This window comes from Erigeron canadensis, chromosome 5 (assembly GCF_010389155.1).
Source record: "Erigeron canadensis isolate Cc75 chromosome 5, C_canadensis_v1, whole genome shotgun sequence".
NCBI classification, from domain to species: domain Eukaryota; kingdom Viridiplantae; phylum Streptophyta; class Magnoliopsida; order Asterales; family Asteraceae; genus Erigeron; species Erigeron canadensis.
The window spans coordinates 44,146,354-44,170,271 of record NC_057765.1 but is presented as its reverse complement, the minus strand read 5'-3'; the positions used below and the strand labels follow the sequence as shown (position 1 = coordinate 44,170,271).

At 33.3% G+C, this 23,918-nt stretch overlaps 2 protein-coding genes and 1 pseudogene across 2 annotated transcripts; 1 reads left to right on the top strand and 2 right to left on the bottom strand.

Moving 5' to 3' along the window:
• Positions 1-113: 113 nt before the first annotated feature.
• LOC122601948 (cationic amino acid transporter 9, chloroplastic-like) lies at positions 114-5,334 on the bottom strand. Its single transcript, XM_043774676.1, has 8 exons — positions 5,018-5,334; positions 2,553-2,962; positions 2,265-2,441; positions 1,929-2,153; positions 1,311-1,487; positions 928-1,173; positions 763-852; positions 114-509 (listed from the first exon to the last, which is right to left on the bottom strand). Exons 1-8 carry the CDS (start codon positions 5,235-5,237, stop codon positions 363-365), a joined length of 1,692 nt encoding a protein of 563 aa, XP_043630611.1. The 5' UTR covers positions 5,238-5,334; the 3' UTR covers positions 114-362.
• Positions 5,335-8,045: 2,711 nt separating this feature from the next.
• Positions 8,046-9,910, bottom strand: LOC122601895 (protein FAR1-RELATED SEQUENCE 5-like). The gene is made up of 2 exons (XM_043774628.1): positions 9,893-9,910; positions 8,046-9,560 (listed from the first exon to the last, which is right to left on the bottom strand). Exons 1-2 carry the CDS (start codon positions 9,908-9,910, stop codon positions 8,046-8,048), a joined length of 1,533 nt encoding a protein of 510 aa, XP_043630563.1.
• Positions 9,911-14,321: 4,411 nt separating this feature from the next.
• Positions 14,322-22,703, top strand: LOC122601894 (annotated as a pseudogene).
• Positions 22,704-23,918: the final 1,215 nt, after the last annotated feature.

Genomic DNA, 23,918 nt, shown 5'->3' with positions numbered 1-23,918 from the left:
AAAATTAAGCTTCACACTTTCATATATCAGGCTTTGGCAGAGAAATTGGCACGGGGAACGTGGAATATAGTCATTTAAGACAGGGATTTCCGTCAGGTCTGCGTGGAAGACAATGAATGAAATATGCTAAAAATTACACAATGATCTGTAGATTGACAAAAAAAAATACTCATGTTTGCATACTGTTTTATAATCTCTACTAGATGAGTGGGAAACTGCTAAATTGTAAACCTAGCACAGAACTTATATAAGCAACATATCCTATTAACATACAGGGTAAAATCATACAGGAATTTACATTACATGGATATACAAAGTTACAAACGGTTCACTTGCATCATATGTTTAAGCTATAGATAAGATCATAGAGCTTCTTCTTCTGGTGCTTTGTGGTAAGTAACAACTTCACGATCACTTGTAGGATTGGCATGATGTTGCCCATAGAATGCATATACACCTATTGCCACAATGCTGAGAACAATAAATCTCACCCAGGCTTCATAGTGAAGCTGCAGAAAGAGAGCTAATGTTAGTTCAAGAATTGCAGTAGTTGGACTATTGATGGAAAAATAAACCATCTAAAAAATTAACCATCTTTTGATTCTGCAAACCTTAATATTCTAGTTTCACGTGTAAAACTGATAAGGGTATTTTGTCTGTCAGCTTTTAACTTCATAACATGTTATAATCATTATACATTTTATACTTGATTCTATGCAATAATGAACATCTTTATACTTTGTAACGTTTCCAAAAGCAAACCTGAGCGAACAAGAATATGTTAACGAAGATGCAAAGAGCAGGGACTATTGGAACCCATGGACAAGAAAAACCCGGTGGATTCATTTGTACCTAGAACACAATAAAAAATAGACGCTCAAAAGTTGAGACCCACAAAATGGAAAATAGTTGATCAATGTCACTTGCCTGTCGAAATCGAAGAGCTGAAACAGCAAAGATTGCAATAGTTACTGGAACAGTAAGAAATATATACGCAAGAGCTGAACCAGCATAACGGAATAGGATTCCCGTAGCAAAACCACAAGAAGCAATCACAGTAATGCAAAGGATTCCTTCCAGCCTATGCGAAATAAAAGTGGCCGCGCCTTGACTACCAATGTTGTCCTTCCAACGAAGAGTAATTACACATGCCGCCACCACTGAATAACCTGCCTGCACCAAACAAAATGTTCCCAAGTGTTTAACAAATTCGAGTATCCCACTAAAGATGTTGTGGAATTATACGTCATGCTATTTTCATACATTAAAGGAAAATCCAAATTCTCTAAGTTTCACTACATAGTACATACCAGCGAACCAACTGACAGAACATGTGAGAGTAAGTGCACATTTAACAATCCAGCCAAGATGCATGCGATAAATCCAACCCATAACTGAGACTGAATAGGAGTGTGGCGTGTTGGATGAACACGAGCAAATATCCTGGGTAGCAACCCATCCCTTCCAAGCCCCAGATATAATCGAGACTGCTCATAAGGAATTCAGTTATTGAGATCACCAAGCAACAAAAACACTGCGACTAATAAAATTACAATCCTACAACACTAGAGGTGGCAATTTCAACCCATTTACTTGTGAATGAGTTGATCCAGTTACATTACATTTCTAACAGGTCAAATTGGCAAAGTAAAAGTTTAGACTAAAAAAATGGGCCAAAACTGACTCATGGTATACTTTTTAAGAATAGATCTTAAGTTATCATTCTATCAAAAAATGGAAATAATTAACAAAAATAGAGTTTTGGTATTCATAACTGACATACTAATTATTCATAAAAGATTAAGTTAGACAAAAAAGTGTTCCGTATCAACCAACCTGCACAAAAAGTTACCCTTTGCGGCATGTTATCCAACACACATGTCCCGCCCATTTTTCTACCTATATGCGAAAAGGTTAGGCCTGTTTACCTGAACATAGAGACCAACTAATAAGGTAGTAGTAAGCCCAGAAACAGCCCCGATGCTGATTAAAGTTGATACAAACTTTAATCCTTTAGATTTAAAAGCCTCAGCCAAAGGAGCATCTTCTCCAAGAAACTTGTAAGGTACCATACCAGTTATAACTAAGCAAACACCAATATATAGTGCAATACAAACGACAAGGCTTCCAATGATGCCTATTGGTAAATCTCTCTGACATACAAAAGCAAGAATATTAACTTGACATGATCAAGTATAAGGCGAGCTAATAATTGTATCCGATAAATTGATAGAACACAAAGCAAAAATCTATCTACATGATACCTGTGGTCGTTTGGATTCTTCGGCTGAATTAGCAACTGCATCGAATCCTACATATGCAAAAAAGGCTACAGTTGCTCCTGTTAACATGGATTTAAAACCATTTGGAGCAAAAGGTGTCCAGTTTGAATCATCAACCTCAAAAGCACCAACAATTATGACCACAAGAACAATGACTATCTGCCATTAACCCAAAAAAGGAAGATATATGTTATAATTGAACCTGGGGCCTAAGTCTACATAGTATGGCCACTAAGGACAGAAGTAACAGACAATTTTCAATGAAAGCACCTTGGTTGTGGTCATGATAGTATTAACTAGTGAAGATTCACCGACACCACGGCATAGGATTACAGTCAGAAGTACAAGAAGGACTGGAGCCAATAAGTTGATGGATATAAACCCAAATATCTCGTTACCACCATGCCCAACCCACTTTGGGATATTATTATTGAAAAAGGGAATGAGCTCTACGATATTAATGATGTAGCTTGCTAAGCTTCGTGCTATACTAGCTGCACCAATGTGATAGTCCAGCATCATCTGTGTAAAAACTAGAAAAGCAGTGAGCTCATTGAAAGCTGTATATGTATACAAGTATGCTCCTCCAACAACTGCAGGAAATCGAGAAGCTAGCTCAGCATAACAAAGAGCATTCAGCACACACGATGCTCCCGCGAGTGTAAAGCTGATTGTAACTCCTGTAATCTTAGAATATATTAGTAAAAATCATCGATACTCCAGAAATACCAGAGGAGATGACAATTGAAAACCTTGTAGAATTCACAACATACATGTACAAAAACAATGCCAGTAGGCTTTCCGGTATAGAAACAGACAAGGTTGAGCTTACGATGACATATGGGTAGTATCTTATGAATGTTGGATATCTACATTAAGAGGGCCGGCAGGTGTGCCATTAATTAACCAAGTTAGTAAGAATTTTAATACATTCACTATAGAAATTTCCTGTTAAACTCTTATCAAACCAAGAATGCACCGCAATTAACTCTCATCCTCTTCCACAGTTTAAAGTTACTGAAATAGGGGTTTAGCATCAAAATATTGTACCAGATGTGCTGTGTCTCTACAGATGAGTTTGATCAGATATGTATTATGTATACTAATATATAACTTTCAGATTTACAGACACCATAATCAATTATAATGATCAGAAAAGCTTGCAACCACACTGTCAACATTACAAATCACTCGACATTTAGTCAGTTGCCCAATCCACGACATAAGCACACACAAATAAACTTTCTTCTTTGTTGCCTACACTGAAACTCTTGGAGCTTGGAAGTAACAAAATCACTTTTCTTAACGTTAGAAAAACTTGATCGAGAAGACCTGGAAGGCTAAAATAGCCAAAAAAGTTGCTCAAGTGCACTCCGAGAGCCCCATCAAAAAATCGAGATCTCTGGCACCAATTTCAAAGTCCTCCCATTGTTTCAAATAAGTCAACATGTGAATACAGGTGAGATGACTTTCTCTCTATTTTTAATCCAAACACTCCTGATTGCCTATGCATTTAAGTAATATTAAAAGAAATGCATTAAACTAAGCACTTCAAACATGTATTCAGTTTTAGTCAATATATAATCTACCTATCCGACTTAGAAATATTCTATCACTTGTATGATTGTATCCAACTATCAAATATAAAAACATATTGATATTGCATGTATCAAGCTGTATAATTGTTAACATGATTGTTCGTATCCACGGATAATTTTGTTGACGTGTCATCCGTATAAGTTTTCAAGTCCACAAAAACACAACCGAAATTGAAAGATGTATACACGCGATAACAACATCCAAAGTTCGATACACGTTACAGATTTCCATCAACTATGGGGATGTTTGGGTTAGCTTTTTTATTTTGCATTTTAGCTAAAGGTTTTAAGCCCTTTTCATGTTTTCTTTTACCCAAACAGCTTATGCTTAATAGCTTTTTCCAAAAATAAAAAGCCTTTTTTAAGAAGCCATGAGGGGTTGGGTTTTTAGATTTTTTACTTGATTTTTTTTTTTTTTATCAATTAGTGATTTTTTCCACATTTAAAAGTTATACTGAAATACGGGTTTAGCATCAAAATATTGTACCGGATGTGCTGTGTCTCTATAGATAGGTTTGATCATAGATGTATTATGTATACTAATATATAACTTTCAGATTGACAGACGCCAGAATCAATTATAGTGATCAGAAAAGCTTGCAACCACACTGTCAAGACATTTAATCAGTTGCCTAATCCACGACATGAGCACACACACATAAACTTTAAACTCTTGGAGCCTGGAAGTAACAAAATCACTTTTCTTAACATTAAAAAAACTTGATCAAAAAGACCTTGAAGGCTAAAATAGCCAAAAAAATTGCTCAAGTTCACTCCGAGAGCCAGTCAAATTCTTCCATTGTTTTAAATAAGTCAACATTTAAAAAAAATATTTAATTAAACTATTGCTAAGGTCTAAGCACTTAAAATAATGTATTCAGTTTTAGTCCAATATATAACCTACCTATCCAACTTAGAAATATTCTATCACTTGTATCCAATTTTCCAAATAATTTTCTAGATAGTAGATAGTGGGATTAACAAAAATAAAATAAAATTTCAAAAACTAAAATGAATATTCAACTTTGACTCTATAATTTCAACACTTAATATTCAACACTAAATTACAAGATATAATTAAAAATTAATATAATTAAAAATTAATATAATTAAACTTAAAGTGAAACTAATACTCACCGGGACCGGCATCGCGAGCGACGGTGCCAGTGACGACGAATATTCCGGCGCCAATCGAAGCACCAATTCCGAGCAAGATTAGGTCAAAAGGACCGAGACGGCGGACTAAACCTTCGCCGGATTTTATTCCGACGGTTTCCGATGAATTGCTTAGTGGCTTCGTTCTTGCTGCTGATGAACAAAATTTAGAGAAAATTGAAGTACGAGTTGAATCTCTCATATTTTGAACGAAAAAATTAGTTCATCGGAAATTTCACCGGAATTGTAAGTTCGCCGGCAAAGAGATGGCTCCGGCGAAAATCGGTTAATTTATTGTTCATTTTGTTGGTATATACGAGTATCTTTTTATTTTTTTTTGTGATTATGAATAAAAAGAAACCAAATCAACCTTTATGTTTCTGAAATTTTCAGCTTGGTCCTTTGAGCTTATAATAAATTAAATTTGTTTCATTCCAGGAATGACCTCGGTTTTAAAAACCGGACTGAACCGACCTGTCACCTGTCCAACCGGTTTAAGCTCGAACCGGTGGGCGATGATGAAGGCATATGCAAGGTATGGGCATAGTTGTTAGACTCTTACGAGTCACGAGTTAACTCTTATGAGTCGCGTCGGTTTGGACCGAAAACGAGACGACTTCTTGTATGACTTTTTTTTTTCTCTTGACTCTTACGAGTTGCGGTGTGAATTTGAAATGAGTCACTAAGAGTCGCAAACTTATAATTGTTATAGTTTGATAATATGGCTAATATTATATATCATATTTATGTGTACATTATTTTGTATGTTATATGTATATATTTTTGATTATTTTACATATATAAAAATATTGATATTTTTCAAAATAACTTTCTAAATAGTGGGATTAACAAAATTAAAATAAAATTTCAAAAACTAAATTAATATGCAACTTTGACTCTATAATTTCAACACTTAATATTCAACACTAAATTACAAGATATAATTATAAATAATATAATTAAACTTAAAGTGAATCTAATACTCACCGGACCAGCATCGCGAGCGACGGTGCCGGTGATGACGAATATTCCGGCGCCAATTGAAGCACCAATTCCGAGCAAAATTAGGTAAAAAGGACGGAGACGGCGGACTAAAACTTCGTCGGAGTTTATTTCGACGGTTTCCGATGAATTGCTTAGTCGCTTTGTTCTTGCTGTCGATGAACAAAATTTAGAAAAAATTGAACTATGAGTTGAATCTCTCGTATTTTGAAAGAAAAATTAGTTCATCGGAAAGTTCACCGGAATTGTAAGTTCGTCGGAAAAGAGATGGTACGTCTGGCAAAGATCGGTTAATTTATTATTTATTTTGTTGGTATATACGAGTATCTTTTGTTTTTTTGTATGTTTATGAATAAAAAAGAAACCAAATCAACCTTTAAGTTTCTAAAAATTTCAGTTTGGTCCTTTCAGTTTATAAAAAGTTAAATGTATTTTGTCCTAAGAATGACATGGTTTTTAAACCCGGAATGGACTGACCGGTCCAACCGGTTTGAGCTCGAACCAGTAGGTGATGGTGAAGGCATATGCAAAGTATGGGTATGGTTTGTGATCTGGGACTAAGGGTGCATTTGGTTCGCGGAATGTTTTTGTAAAGAATGGAATCTGTCAAAGGTAGATTATGAAGGAGTAGAATTTGATGGAATGTTTTTGTTTTCTTAAAATTCAAGAGAAGGAAGGAATGAAATTCCATCCAATAACCCCAAGGAATGAAGATTCTATTAAATGATGGAATGTTTACATTCCAATGGAATGAATTCCATCATCTTTTGACAACCAAACGTACTACGGAATGAAATTTAATTCAAATTCCATTAGTTTCCATCAGAATCTGTGAACAAAACGCGTCCTAAGAGTTTGTTTATTGAAACGTAACAATCATTTACAAATTTAACATGCTATATGAATGAATTGAAATAAATAAGTCTTTTTTTATATGTTATAAATAGCCATATGTATCTAATTATGTTTTTATACGAAAGAAATATTTTCATTAAATTTGACTAAATACCATGCACGATTTTATATTATCAAACAGAATATCAATTCAAAAACTAAGAAATTACATATCTCTTGATGCTAAATCAATTCAAAAATCAATAAAACAAATTACATTTAACAACTTAAAATACCAAAATGAGTCTTAAACTTCCACCATGATAAACCAAACTTTAAAAAACAAAAGAAATTCTCGTCTAAACCGAAGAACATAACTCAACTAATAACAAAAAAAAAACCATGATAGTGTATCTTTAAATTACCCAATTAAAACACCATCACCATTTTTTGAACATCATGTCATCAACACAAGTGCAAATCGTCTCCCTTACCTGAACACATTCACGTAATATTAGTTATAGTCTGCAATACAAATGATTAAACGCAAGATGTTGCAAAACAACAAAACTAAGAAAAAAATAAAAATAAAACCTCACATGTCATACTATTCGGTTGACATAAAATCACCTAGATATGAATTTGAATCAAATAGACTATCTTCACAGCAAACGTAAGTTATGGGTTCAGAAACTTCACCGTTCCCTTCAAGTAAACTAGTAGAGCTTGAAGAATTGCATGCTCGTGATGATTCTACAAACTCAAACTTGGAAGGATCTCGTTTTGTAGAAGTTGATCCCCTTTTCTTCTTCTTTGCTTTGGGAGGTCTTCCTTTAGGTTGTCGACTCTCTGGCTCAAACAACAAATCAGGCACATTCACAAGTTTATTAATTAATGAAGTAACATATTCTTTCTTGTTTTGGGGAAACATTTGATATTTCGAACGCAATGCATTAAGCAATTCATCAAACTTTCTATCATCGTCCTGGTGTATACCATCTTCTGTGTTTAAGGATAACGTATCAATCCTCCAATGTGGGTGAATAAGATCCAATGAAAGTGTCATTTTCATCAAAGATTTTATCTTGTGGGCACATGGAAGACCCATACTTAACATAAAATGAGTACTGCAAGGAGTTATAATACCTAAACAAATAAATGGACCATGTTAAAATTAAAACAACTTGAAGTCGTATAAGAATGACTTCATATAAAAGTCAGAAATATTACCTTTTCTTGCTTGCTCATATTTTTTGTATATCTCTTTCAATGCAAAATGAGACACATGACATAAGAGCTCCTTAAAGAAAGGCATATTGCAATCATGAGGAACTTGAATACGTTCACTTGCAAGTTGGACTTCAATCTCGTTAAATTCATGCTCAACAGCAAGACTAATCTTATCCTTCACTTGTTTAAAACCACCCGTTGAAACTTGTAAATACATTTTTAGTTTGGCATGAGCACCTTCAGCTCTCGAGGAGGAACGATTACCAAGATGTAAGTAATTATCAGTCCATGCACTAACGAACTTTTCTTTCCAAGGCAACCATATCTTATTTATGTACTCAACTGCATCTTTTTTCTCTTTATAAAACAACTTGAATTCAGACCAATTATTCTCAAAGAGAGCTTCAGTTTTTGAATATACCACATTTTTCCAACTTTCCATGAAAATGTCGAACTCTTCATTATGTTGAAAATGCTTCTTACAATTTGCAACGACGTTCTTTTCAATATGCCAAACACACAAAAGATTCGTCGCAGTAGGAAAGACATTCTTTATGCCATTAATAAGTGCAAGTTTCCTATCTGTCACTAGCACCGATGGTTGATTACCTTCTCCAAAAAGCTTTTTAAATGCAGTTAATGCCCATATGTAGTTTTCTTCATTCTCTATTTCCAAAAAAACAAACCCGGAATAAAAAGAGATATTGAAACATGAACTTCCAATAATATCAAGGAGAGGCATTTTATATTTGTTGGTTTTGTACGTACAATCCATCACAAACGTATGGGAGAAAGCTTTCGCCAATTTAATGGACAAAGGGTGCGCAATGAACAAACGGGTTATACGCCCTTCTTGGTTTTGTAAAACATCAAATGAAAAACCACCTTTTGCAAGCTCTTCAAAGAGGACACTAATCATGGGCCGATTTCCCAAATCATCTCTACGACTTTTTCTCTTCAGGTTGTATATAGTTCTAGAGATTGCTTGAATTTTTGGGTTTTCTTGGCGTAAAGAACTAAGGATTTGTCTTGGAGGTATGCCAGACATAGTCATTTCTTTTACTCTTTTTACCTTATTTGGTGACAATTGACGGAATGATGGAAGACCGGAGATATCTTCTAATGGCTCATGGTTATGTGTTAAGGTTTTTGCTTTAAAAGTCCAAGTGTCATCACTTCTCTTTTGGCCTATGATTTCGACCGGGCAGTTAGTTAAACGCGTTGTTGTGCTCTTTTTACGTTTCCCAAGTTGCACTGTATTTCGATAAGAGCCACTTCGGTCACATTGCAAGATCACATGTTTATCTTTCTTTGAAGCACGAATAGATAACCCATATCCCTTTCTACCATAAAATTCGCGTACACTTTTTAGCAGATCATCACGTGATTCAAATTTAGAGCTAGCAAGATATATTTCTTCGCTTTGAATTGTTGGAGTAGTTGTGTCAAATGAGATATTCTGCTAAGTGAACTTTAACATGTAAGTGTTACATTAATTCACACACAATTCTTATGAATTTGTACAAACGTAATAACAAAAATAATTATATGTTTTGTAAAAAACAAAACACAAGTGAGATTAATGTAATAGAAAAACCAGTGAGAATCTAAGTCTATGTAAAGTAAGATAATATCACATGATATAAAATGATAAAAACACATATACTGTATATATACTAATCAATCATAATGGCATGTGAAAGACATATCCATAATTAAACATACTTCAAAGAGATCGATCAGACTGATTAATCAAATGAAATATAAAAGCCATTGAATGATAATCATTACCTGTGTTTGTGTCTCCATGTATTCTAATCAAGAGATTTGGCGGCAATAAAAAATATAAGGTATGTGTAACATATGAGGATGATAACCTCTAGGGTTTTATTATGAAAGAAGTGGTTGTAATGTAATAGGGTAAAATTAGAGGGTCAAATATTAAAATTAGATGTAAGGGTAAAATAGTCTAATTAAATATAATTATTGTGTATGGAGAATTAGTTTTGTGTAGGGATCAGCTCCCATATTTAATGGGTTAGAGTGTTAGACTATTATATGTTTGGTCATAATTTTGCAAACGGTCTGTTTTTTGAAATGTCTAATATATATGGGCGAAGGTGTCATTCATTGCTTCTATGGTGATGCAACAATGGACTTCGTATACCTCAAACGAGTTATTATCAAAGGAGTTATTTAGACAATCTTTCTCAAACGGTAATACTCCAATGTGAAACACTTTTAAAATAAGAACGGTGAGAACACTTAAAAATATCATTTTAATACATTAAAAATCCATAAAACTAACATAGTGCTTAACTAATTATCATTATTTAAGTGTTTAACAACACATTGAGCCGTCAAAAATCAAAAAAATCACGTTTTTTGTTTTGTGCATCCATCTTGGATGCATATTCATCAAAATGATGCATCCAACAAAAAACGTGATTTTTTCGATTTTGACGGATCAATGTGTTGTTAAACACTTAAATAATGATAATTAATTAAGCACTATGTTATTTTTATGAACCTTTAATGCATCAAAATGTAGTTTTTAAGTGTTCTCATTTTAATTCCATTCTCATTTGATATTCACCCCTTTCTCAAAACATAAGTTTCTATCAAACGAGTTATTTAGACAAATAAAATTATATTTTATGCTTTTATGTGTGGACTTTTAAATACGATTCTCTCAAATGTAACTGTTACACCAAATGATCGAGTGTGTGACTTTGTTCTTTTATTTCTATCAAAAGGAATTTCATTCTTTATAGAAATATATATATATATATATATACGAGATATTTCACCCGGGCGTTGCCCCGAGAGACATGGCGTTTGTGGATGTCTTTCTTTTTAAGAAAAATTATCTAAATTTATTAAAAAAATGGTATTAGGAGAAATGACGAAATATGATACATAAACGACGCTCTTATAAGAATGACAAAATGTGTTGCGATCATAATACAAATAATAATAGAAAAAAGATGACTTTGATATATTAATTTCTTTCTACCATTTTCTAACTAAAATATTACATGTTCCCTTAAAAAGTTTGTGTGGAAATAAAAAAGGTTTAATGGATGTCTACAATTTAAAATAAAATCCTTAGTACAAAATGTAAGAGATCAAAGTTTTTGGTGTAAATGTATTTTTAAAGAAATAAAATTAAAAAAATTTACAAAGATAATAAATGTATAATGAGGAAAAAAATGTTAAGCATGTAAAAAATGTAAGTTAAAAGTAATAATTAAAAAATAATGGACATTTGGGGCCTACAAAAGCCATAAAAGAAAAAAGTTACTATTTTTGCACAAATCCCAATACTCCCGGGCGTTGGCCTGGGAGACATTACGTATGTGGATGTTTTAAAAAAAAAATTACTTAAATTTATTAAGATAATTGTATCAGGAGAAATAACGAAATACGTCTATAAATAAATATATTAATATCGAGACGACGCTCTTAAAAAAATGGCAAAATGTGTTACGAACATAATACAAACAATAATAGAAAAATATGACATTTTTTACATAATTAACCTGACATACTTATATGTCAGCACAAGGCCCAAAAATAAATATAAATAAGTAGCCCAAAAGTTTGAATATGGAATAGCAAAGCCCATTAACGATAACTATATTAATACCGATAACGAAATTCTTAGAAGATTGGTATAATATTAAAAACAATAATAGAAAAAAATGACAATAAAAATATATTTAATATTATACGATTAGTTTATGTTTTACAAATAATTATGGGTTCATGAGCCGGAAGTTAAAAGACACAAATTTTTTAAGGGGAACATATAGTATTCATTTGGTGGTTAAAAAAAACAAATGGTAAAAATAAATGAAGGTGGCATGCCCATGTGAAAAAGGGAATATTAAAACTTTTGTGTGAAAGTGAAACCTGTACAGTTTAAAATGAAATCCTTACTATAAAATTGTAATAGATTAAATCTTTTCGTATAAAATGATTTTAAAAGAAAATAAAAATAAAAAACGTTAAAAAAAGTTAAATAAATTTATATTGAAAAGAAGTTAACCATTTTTTAAAAAAAGGGTAAAAATTACTTTTGTGTGACAATGAAACCCATACAGTTTAAATGAAATCCTTAGTGTAAAATTGTAAGAGATTAAAGTTTTTGGTGTAAAATAATTTTAAAAGAAATAAAATAAAATAAAACTGTTTGAAAAAGTTACATAAATTTGTGATGATAAAAATTTAACCGTTTTAATAGAAAAAGGTAAAAAAAAATAGTATAAAAAGTAATTAATATGTGGACCCCATCAAAATAAAATAATAAAAAAAACAAAGTTACTATTTTTTGCACGGATTACGAGATTTTATTTTTAATATATATAAAATGTATATATATATATATCAAATGAGAACCAAATTAAAATGAAAACACTTAAAAACTACATTTTGATGCATTAAAAGTCCATAAAACTGACATAGTGCATAACTAATTATCATTATTTAAGTGTTTAACAACACATTGATCCGTCAAAATCGAAAAAATCACGTTTTTTGTTGGATGCATCATTTTGATGAATAGGCATCCAAGATGGATGCACAAAACAAAAAAAGTGATTTTTTCAATTTTGACGGAGCAATGTGCTGTTAAACACTTAAATAAAGATAATTAGTTATGCACTATGTTAGTTTATGGACTTTTAATGCATCAAAATGATGTTTTTAAGGTGTTCTCACCGTTCTTATTTTAAAAGTGAGAACACCTTAAAAACATCATTTTGATGCATTAAAAGTCAATAAAACTAACATAGTGCATAACTAATTATCTTTATTTAAGTTTTTAACAACAAATTCATCCGTCAAAATCAAAATTATCATGTTTTTTGTTTTGTGCATCTATCTTGGATGCATATTGATCAAAATGATGCATCCAACAAAAAACGTGATTTTTTTATTTTGATGAATCAATGTGTTGTTAAACACTTAAATAATGATAATTAGTTATGCACTATGTTAGTTTTATAGACTTTTAATGCATCAAAATGATGTTTTTAAGGTGTTCTCACCGTTCTTATTTTAAAACTGTTATTATTTGATTGTCCCCATATATATATATATACATATATAAATTCTTATATATATATAAAATTATATTTTATGCTATATATATATAAAAAGTTATATTTTATGCTTTTATGTGTGTATTTCCCATTATATCTTAGTGGTTGAGCTCTAACTTTACATATTGGAGGTCTCAAGTTCGAGACATGAGAAATACATTTAAAGGAATTTCACAAATAAAGTCCTCCAGTGAAACAGGTTTAAATCCTGCATAGGGGACAAAGTTTTACCCCAATTAAATGTCGTGCCTTCGGGCTGTTTAGTTGGGGGTTTCTCCTCCTACTAAGTATTGAGGGTGAGGGGGCTCTCTAGCGTAGACCCGGTTAAAACAACGTAAGCTATATCCTATGTTGCAAGTAAATCATTCATACCTTTCAAAAGGAAAGTGATTAAATAAAAAACTACATAATAAATATGACTCATGAAATGAAACCAAAACCATCTCTACCCAAACCCAAGTAATACTACGGGTGGGTCATTGACCCCCTCTCCACTACTTTTTTTTTAAAGTACCTCATCCACCTACTTTTCTTTTTCCAAATGTTTTTCACATCATAGTGATGATACAAACAAATATTCCAACTATTTTAAAATCTTCATTTTTGTTGTATAAAGGGGAAAAAAAAAGAAAGAAAGATATACATGTAACGGTGGAAAATGTATAGAAAAAGAAAACTTTAATTATTTTGTTTTTGTTGGTATTTGCATATATGCAAATTATATATCTTACACATATGAAAGTAAATTATCTAAATAAAATTAACTTGTTACACATATGCAAGTTAGCTATACCATTACCAGATTTTATGATTCGAACTAGGTTGTGCCTTTAGGGGTACTAATAACACGTAGCTGAGGTCATAAAGGGTGATAGTTGATCAGGTAATCTACTTGAAAAGCAATCCGACCTTAATCGATATAATTCTGCCATGGACTGATGGGCTTTGCCCTTAGCCACCAACACTTCGTCATGGTTTGATGTGCTTTGTCCTTAGCCATTGTTGCCGTAGATATGATCATTTATTGATTTACATATGAAAGCAAAGTATATATACAAATTATAAAAAATTAAAACTAAATATTCGTCAAAAGTATATGATCTATATAATGAGACAACTCGCTATGTCTGCACTGTCACTGATGCTCCTGAGCATCGTGACTATATCAAGAATATGATCACTGGAACCTCCCAGGCTGACTGTGCCATTCTAATCATTGACGCGACCAATGCAGCTTTTGAATATGGAATGTCTTATGGACAAACTCGTGATCACACTATGCTTGCATTTACACTTGGTGTCAAACAAATGATTTGCTGCATTAACAAGGTACTGTTTTTTCTCTTCTTTCCTTTTATGCTTCTGAAAATAGTTGTAGCTTATTCGATAATGATCACTGGCTTTAATATTTGCTGTTTTACAGATGGACGCCACTATACCCAAATACTCGAAAACTAGGTTCAATTTTATTGTCAAAGAATTGACTCCCTTCTTTTAGAAAATTGGATACGACTCTAATAACATCTCGTTTGTCCCAATTTCTGGTTTTGAGGGCGAGAACATGACTGAGAGGTCATCTAACCTTCAATGGTACACGGGTCCAACACTACTTGAAGCCATTGACCATATCAATGAGCCAAAAAGACCATCTGAGAAGCCTCTCGGCCTTCCACTTCATGATGTCTATAAGATTGGTGGGATTGGAAATGTGCCAGTGGGACGTGTTGCAACTGGTGTGATCAAGCCAGGTATGGAGGTCACTTTTGGCCCAATTGGTTTGACAACCGAAGTCAAATCTGTACAGTTGCACAACAAAACACTGCCTGAGGCATTGCCAGGAGACTTTGCTAGTTTCAATGTTCAAAATGTCGCCGTGAAGGATCTTAAGCGTGGGTATGTTGCTTCAAACTCAAAGGATGACCCTGCAAAGGGTGCTGCTAGTTTTACATCTCAGGTCATTGTCATGAATCACCTGGATCAAAACCATACTTCTCACATTGCTGTTAAATTTGCTGAACTGTTGGCCAAGATTGACCGGAGGACTTTTGAGGAGCTTGAGCCGGAACCCAAGTTCTTGAAACCTGGTGAGGCTGGAATGGTGAAGATGGTTCCAATAAAGCCTCTGGTGGTTGAGACTTTCTCTGAGTATCCTCCATTGGGTCGGTTTATTGTGAGGGACGTGACGCACACTGTTGCTGTGGGCGTGATCAAGAGCGTAGATAAGAGGGATCCAAATCGATGAACGGTGGTTTGTTTTATGAATGACTTGAAACTTAGTTATAACGAGTTTTAACTATTTTGTTCTGATTTTTAGCACTTCTTGGTTGGTCTAGTGGGCATGGTACGATGGTGATTCTGAATTCTTTCGGGACCATACTTAGGTGCTTGATAGGTGGTGGCATTGTTTTTGGTACTATCGTGTTTATTTTATGTTTAAACTCACCGTAATGGAATGTACACTTATAACTTAAACTAAATCCGAATGAAGTTAAAAGCTAGGTTGCACCGAGACGGGTACAGTGAAGGGGTACGGGGACGATACGGGAAACACCAAAAATGAAAAAAATAAGATACGGGGACGGCAATGGTACGACAATAAAAATATATAAAAAATAAAAAATATATTAAAGAAAAATCAAAATAGATAGATATTGATGTAAAGTGTAAACTTAAAACATACTACATGTTCCAAAAATAATTAATTATCAACAATATATAAATGTTGTTCCTCTTCGATAGTCGACAATAATATATGGATGTGTATGATATTAATTGAGATTTGTTAGTTGTATATATACAATGTCACATAAGTCCACAGGTCGGTTAGAGTTTTTTTATGGCCATGTTCTAATTTGAAGGGAATACAAACTCTAAACCCTAAATAGGCTAGGAAACGTCCCCATATTCCCCCGAAACGTCCCAGACTCCTTCTCCCTCCGTCCCCAAATTCCGATACGTCCCCATGTCGATTCCTAGCCGTCCCCGTCCCTTAAACGTCTCCGGGACGGGTACCCCGACCAATCAGGCGTCCCCATGCATCATAGGTTAAAAGTAGATACATTTATATAACTGCCAGAACTTAGAGTAAGCATTTTGTTACAATACATATTGGCCAAGTATGAAATTGATTAGCTGTTTATAAGTCTAGGTGTTTGCTTTGAGCTAGCTTATGGACTGAGTATCACACCTAGCTTATGACTTGTTTTGGGCCTATTATGAGATGATTGTATATTGATTCGTATCAAGGCCTGCCTTTCGAGGTTCCAACACTGGGATTGGTGGCTTTAACGTGAAAAAAAAGAAGAAGTGTCAACCTAGCTATTTTTTGAGGGGTGGCCAACGGTCGGTGCCAAAAGGGTACCTGGGGTCAAGGGTATCCCCCACCAATCTACACATTTTAGAAAATTTGATTTATAAAAACAAAATTTATATCTTTCTGGTGATTCATGTATGTATGAATCCATGTATTCATACCTTAAGCTACACGAATGCCTAGGATGCAACTTAGGACTTTTTGAAAACTATTCAATAATCAACTCTCACAAGTGTGAGATGTGAGACTCGAACCCAGGTGGATTACCCTAAGTTCAAACAACACCTTACCAATAAGCTATTAACCTCATTTAAGTGATTTGTTCACCAAATCAACACACTTGAAATGTCTAATGTATATGGAAAAATAGTGTTGCCGTTGCTTTTACGATAATGTAGCAAAAAGATGGAATTTGTGGACCTCAAATAACCAAAGCAGGCGATTTTTTAGTTGCCCTAATTACAAAGCTGCAAAAAGACGTGACTCTTCGGATATCTAAGAGAACATTTTTAATGGTATGACATGTCAATATGACGGCGGAGATCTAACTAAAAAACAATATTCAATTTATTAAATACTATTTTTAAAAAGTATGATATATATAGATTTAGTAATCAAATTTCAAATAATTTTGTATTAAAATTTTTGGTTTAAGTATGTTAATTTTTTGGATTTTATTTTTATTTTTATTTTAGAAAAAAATAAGGGTTTGTTTTTTTTTTTTATAAAGACGGTTTATTTTATTTTTTTTCCTTTTTTAGGTTGAACAAAGTCTTTTTTAAATAGTTTTGGAGGAGAATTCCCATTGTTTTTTTTATAACTCCTAAAACCCCTGAAAAACCCCACTCACCAAACACAATCTCTTTCACGAATTCGGGTAATTTTTCTCTCTTTTTTATTTATTTATTTTGTAATTCAATGTCAACTTGTTGCTGTAAAAATTTTAATTATTTTATATTCCTCTCCCCCCATGGGTTGGGTTTGAGTATGATTTTTCTCTTTGTTTGATTTTGTATTCAGTTTCAGTTGTCCCCAAAATATAATAATACCCCCAATTGTCATATGCTTTTGTGTTGTTAAGATTTTTAATTTAATTTGCTTGTTCTTTTTATATACGGATATCTATATAATTATTAAAATAGTAGGAAATCGAATGATTTTAGAGCCTCTAAAAACTCAAGCCTATTTTATAAATTTGCCACATAGGATTACAACCTATGTGTCATTCTCATACATTTTTCTCAATATTTTAATATAAATATACAATATAGAACAAAAAATAGAATAAAAGGAATTTGATTATATATTAGAAAATGGTAAAAAATAAATAAAAAGTCAAACGACCAAGTAGAAAACGGCGATAAAATTGCTCAGCATTTTTAGACATTATATTAGTTCTTTTGGTATTTATTTTCTTTTTTAATGTATCAATAATAATAATCATAAATAGATGAGAAAAATTATAGTAATAAAGATCAAGAAAGGTTGTTGATTGCAACCGAATAAGGTTACTTACATGTATCTTTAACTATATTAATAACTTAAATCAATTTTTTTTATTCTTTCCCATTTGGTCATGTCAAAGTTTAACTTAATTTTTCCCATAGCAGAAGGTATAGGTCCAAAGATTTATGGCTCCTACAATTGCCACAATGCATTGTGCATCATGATATTTTTGTGGTAAACATTCATGTCTCTTTTTATTATTTTTATTTTGCGTAGTAGGATTTAAGTATAACTTAGGTTAGTCTTTATGAAGGACGATGTGGAATGAAGGAGTTTCGTTACACACAAATATGTTGATTTTGGTATAACATCCTTACTTTATATACAATGATAACTATTTTCGGATGTTAAAATGGATGATTAATGAGACTCTATGAAGGCAATGCTCTTCAATCATGGTATAATTTTCTGAAATTTTTTTGTTTTTGTTTTTTTTCTAATAATTTCCTCCATCTTTTTTTTTATATGAAAATGCTTAGATTTAATATTATTTTAATTATTACGTTTTTTTTATCTTTTTAAAGATAACAGTACAATCTTTTTTAATGTTGAATATGTTTATGATATGTATTCATCTTGGGACGCATTTGGTTTTGCTGATAGGTCATGATTAGTAAAGAGAATGCTGCTTGAAAAGGTTGTTGGCATATATATGATATCGGAATTAATAAGTAAGGATCACATATTTGATATTCTATTCATTAAAAAATCATAGTTTATTATTAAACAGGTGTAGAGGGTGTTTGGTTGTGTGTCTTAAAAGTGATTGTGTCATATTAAGTAGTGTAGTTAGAATCAAATCATTAGTTGCAATATAAGGGCTGTGCCAATACTACTTGGGTATTTTTCAGTGGTATGAATTAGTAAATTTGTAATAAAGCGATGCTTTTGGAGTTTGACAAATTTGATTGGTTAAGGAACTAATATAAAGACATATTTGTGAATTAAGGTAAGAGACAATATATGAACAATCGTAAATTGGTAATTTCTTTCGATATCTATATTTAGTTTTGGTGCAACACGTATGCAACTGATTATTTGATCCGTAACTCCATTTGTTTGTCCACACATGTAAAACGTATCACAAGTTGTGATAATTAGACAATCAGTTTTAATAAGCAAACCTAATGATCCTCAATACAATTTTGGGGCTTATTTTGGTTTAACTTACATTTGATTTTCCAGGATGAAGAAATTGGAATTACATATTGCTGCAGGAGGTTTTTTACTGTGCAAATATAAATTGAAATGGCATGGTTTGTGTTCACCCATAAACATACTCTTCGTTTACAACTCTTTTATGTAAGTAATAAAAGGTTTATATTTATAAAAGCTACATATTTAGTTTTTTATTCTGCATTTAGTTATAGCTCTAATCTATATGAACTTTTATTTGTAATATGGGTGCAGAAACAGTGAGTCATATTTTCAAGGATTGCATTGTGTCAACCGAGATACGTAAAATGATGTCGACATGGCCGGATTCAAATCGCAATACCAGATGGGACCCAAGTGAGTGAATGGACCAAATATTGGGGACGCAACTAACAAAGAAAGCCAAGAATATTGTTGAAGCCATTTTATCTATTTGGTGGTGGGTAATATGGAAGTATCGGAACAATGTTGTTTTCAAGGGAGTGACTATGCCCCAGCCTAGAAATTTTTCGTGAAATTGTTTCTTTTTCTTATTTTTGGATTAAATGTCATAGTAGAAAATATAGTATAGTCTGGAACTTATGGCAAATTTGCCCCAAAAATTTCATGTAATTTTAGTGTCTTTTCGGTAATTCGCCGAAAGTGCGTTAGTTTATAAAATTGATATTAAAAAAACAAAAAGGACAGAGTTAAGTAGCATTTTTGCGTTTTTGTTCTTATGATCATTTTAGAACTTCGTGTTCTAACAACTTCTCTTCAATTTATAGGACATTTTCCACGCTATATTGGTAGTCTCTATCTTTGGTTTTATTAGTTTGGTTTGTAAAAGGCTCTCATCCAATAAAAGTTTGAACATCTAGCCTAGCACTATATTTAGATAAGTGTTTTCACATACATGATGTATAAGAATAAAGGGTCATAACATCTATAATCAATTGTGTTCATAACTGTTGTAACATCGATGTGCAATAGTCATGTTAGTTCTGTTAGTTCACATGGGCAATAGTCATGTATTTTTGTGAATATAGTTTCGATGGTTGATCATTTTACCAAATATTATTCAAAGTTAATATAGTTTTAAGAAAATGATTAATGTAGATAATTTGTATGCCTAAAGATAGGCCTTAAAAAGGAGATCAAGGCATGTGGCAAGATCAAAGCTAGAGATAATGAAAGATAATTAGTAGAAAGGAAAACGATAAATCCTCTTAAAAAGTAAGTATGAAGTAAACATATCTTTAAGCATATAAGTTAGGTATATGTATCATTATCGTCTTATCGATAGTTTTATGATAGAATATCATAAGAATTGTTGCACGAAGGTTGTAGGAATTTTACTGGTCAACACTTCAATCAAAAATTTTAAACAACCGCGTATCGAGCGGGTACAATACCTAGTATATATATATATATATATATGGGGATGGGAATACAAGGCTGTTAGGTACCTAAGTTTCAATGTCGGACAATCACATATTATTTTTTTAAACCATAAAATTCATGGGGGCCACACATTTATTCATTAAACAATAAATAATGTGAGGGGTTCCACACCTAAGCTTAGGTATTAGACAACCTTATATTCCCTTTTTCATATATATATATATATATATATTAATTCGTAATGTAACTTTTAGTTAATTTGTGAGATAAAAGTTACTGTAACTAAAAACTAGAAGCACTTAAGCATGATACACTACTTGTTAATGCAAAAACTTGTTGAGTTTTTGTTATTGATTTAAGTCGTTTTTATTATTATTATCATACGTGATAGAGAGGGATAGATTTGCCATAGTTACCTGAGGAGTAACACTAGACTAATGACTACACATACACAGGATTAGAGTGGAACATAGGGACTTTGATCGACGTGAAAGTTTCTAAATAGTTGACTTGTCTTTCTGCCATTGACGGAATTTTTGCTGCAGCTGTAGTGTTAGTTTCTCATGTATTGTACTATTGTAAATACGTTTATCTGACATTGAATTTTGTTCATAACATTAGCCAGACAGCTTGCCCATTGATTATCATGGATAAAGAAAAGACTCATATCAGCATTGTGGTCATTGGACACAAGGATGCTGGGAAGTCAACCACCACAGGTCACTTGCTCTACAAGCTCGGTGAAGTAAAAGAGGATGTAATTGAAAAGTATGAGCAAGAGGCTGCTAAGATGGGCAAACGCTCGTTCAAATATGCTTGGGTGATGGACAAACTCAAGGAAGAGCGTGAACGTGGGAAAACTATTGATATTTCTTTGTCCAAGTTTGAAACCACTCGCTATGTCTGCACTGTCATTGATGCTCCCGGGCATCTTGACTATATCAAGAACATGATCACTGGAACCTCCCAGGGTGACTGTGCCATTCTCATCATTGACGCAACCTTTCCCTCTTTTGAGTATGGAATTTCCCATGGAGTGACTCGTGATCACACTATGCTTGCGTTTACACTTGGTGTCAAGCAAATGATTTGCTGCATAAACAAGGTACTTTTTTTTTTCTTCTTTTCTTTTATGCATATGAAGATAGTTGTAGCTGATTTCATTAATGATAACTAGCTGTGTTATATGCTTTTTTACAGATGGATGCTACTCAACCCAAATACTCGGAATGTAGGTTCAATCATATTGCCAATAGTTTGACTAAATACTTTTGGAAAGTCGGATACAACGCTAATAACATCTCATTCGTCCCAATATCTGGTTTTGAGGGCGAAAACATGACTAACAGGTCACCTAACCTTCGATGGAACACGGGTCCAACTCTACTTGAAGCCATTGACCTGATCCGTGAGCCAAAAAGACCATCTGACAAGCCTCTCCGCCTTCCCCTTCATGATGTCTATAAGATTGGTGGGATTGGAACTGTGCCAGTGGGACGTGTTGCAACTGGTGTGATCAAGCCAGGTATGGTGGTCACTTTTGGCCCAATTGGTTTGACAACTGAAGTCAAATCTGTACAGTTGCACAACAAAGAACTGCCTGAGGCATTGCCAGGAGACTTTGTTGGTTTCAATGTTCAGAATGTTGCCGCGATGGATCTTAAGCGTGGGCACGTTGCTTCAAACTCTAAGGATGACCCTGCAAAGGGTGCTGCTAGTTTTACATCTCATGTCATCGTCATGAAGCACCCAGGTCATATCAAAGCAGGGTATACACCATTGCTATATTGCCATACTTCTCGCATTGCTGTTAAGTTTGAGAAATTGTTGACCAAGATTAACCGGGCAACTTTTGAGGAGCTTGAACCGGAACCCGAGTTCTTGAAAGTTGGTGACGCTGGAATGGTGAAGATGGTTCCAGTAAAGCCCACTGGTAGTTGAGACTTTCTCTGAGTATCCTCCATTGGGTCGTTTTATTGTGAGGGACTTGAGGCAGACTGTTGCTGTGGGCGTGATCAAGAGAGTGGATAAGAGGGATCCAACTAGATGAATCGTGGTTTGTTTTATGAATGACATGAAACTTAGTTATAGCGAGTTTTAACTCTTTTGTTCTGAATTTTAGTACTTCTTGGTTGATCTTGTGGGCATGGTAAGATGGTGGTTCTGAAATTCTTTCAGGACCATACTTGGGTGCTTGATAGGTGGTGGCATTGTTTTTGGTAATTTCGTGTTTATTTTAGGGTTAAACTCACTGTAATGGATTGTACACTTATAACTTAATCTAAAGCCGAATGAAGTTACAAGTAGATATATCTATATAACTGCCAGGACTTACTGCAAGCAGTTCACGATATGCTGATTCAAATATTGTCATTCGAGTCTTCTAGTTATGGTATGCTGTAAAAGATGATAAGCAAAATATGGAGTCCTTTAAATCTTTTACTGAAAGTTTAAGTGAAAGACTATGATACCATCTATTCGTTTATTCAATTTGAACAGAAGATAAAACTCATAATCATAGTACCATCTCTTTTACTTCTGAGTGTATGTAAAGTGACTGTATCCTGTTGCTCAGGTTCAACAACCAAGTAACTGGTTTGGTTTTGTTGGTATAGCCCGGTATCTGGAATATCCTTGTGGATTTTAAAGCAAAGAAAGCCATGCAAAATGTGTAGTGAAATATGACATGTTTCTTGTTTTAGATGATCAGTAGTGGTTCTTGCAGAGCCAAATAACAGAAAGCTGACTTTGGCGACCTCCGTGGATCTGACATTGATGGTGGCCGTTTCAGCAAGTTGTGACAATGTGACTTCATTGTTAGGCTTCCAAAAATGAAGATATGATCATTAGCTATGGCAGAATTCTGGGAGAATAACACCAGCTGTTTTAAGTAAATTACTAAAAATTTAACACGAAACCAATGGTGTAGAATACAATCATCAAATGAACGGCTTCAACAGAGTCTTTGGTGTATACAAAGGTTCTCTGTGATTCTTAGCAATGTACACATGAAGGCAACTAGAGAGTTTTTAACTCAAATTTATGAAAGTCCAGCTCAAAGCGAAACTTGAATTGATATACGATATGAAGGTAATTAAGACCCCTTCAAACACCCTTTCTAGAACCATCAATCCCCGGATTAAAATCTCTCCCAGGGACAACCTGGTTGAAAGGCCTAAAGTTGGTGAAGACGATACCAATGTATGCGCGGTAAGAGTTGTTATATAGTAGAGGGCTATTAACTTCGTATATACACAAACATTAACAATTTATGTCCCAAAAAAACATAAACCCACAATGTTTTGGTTGATAGTTGATACGACGAAGTCTTAGACTCTTAGCATTATGTTGTATG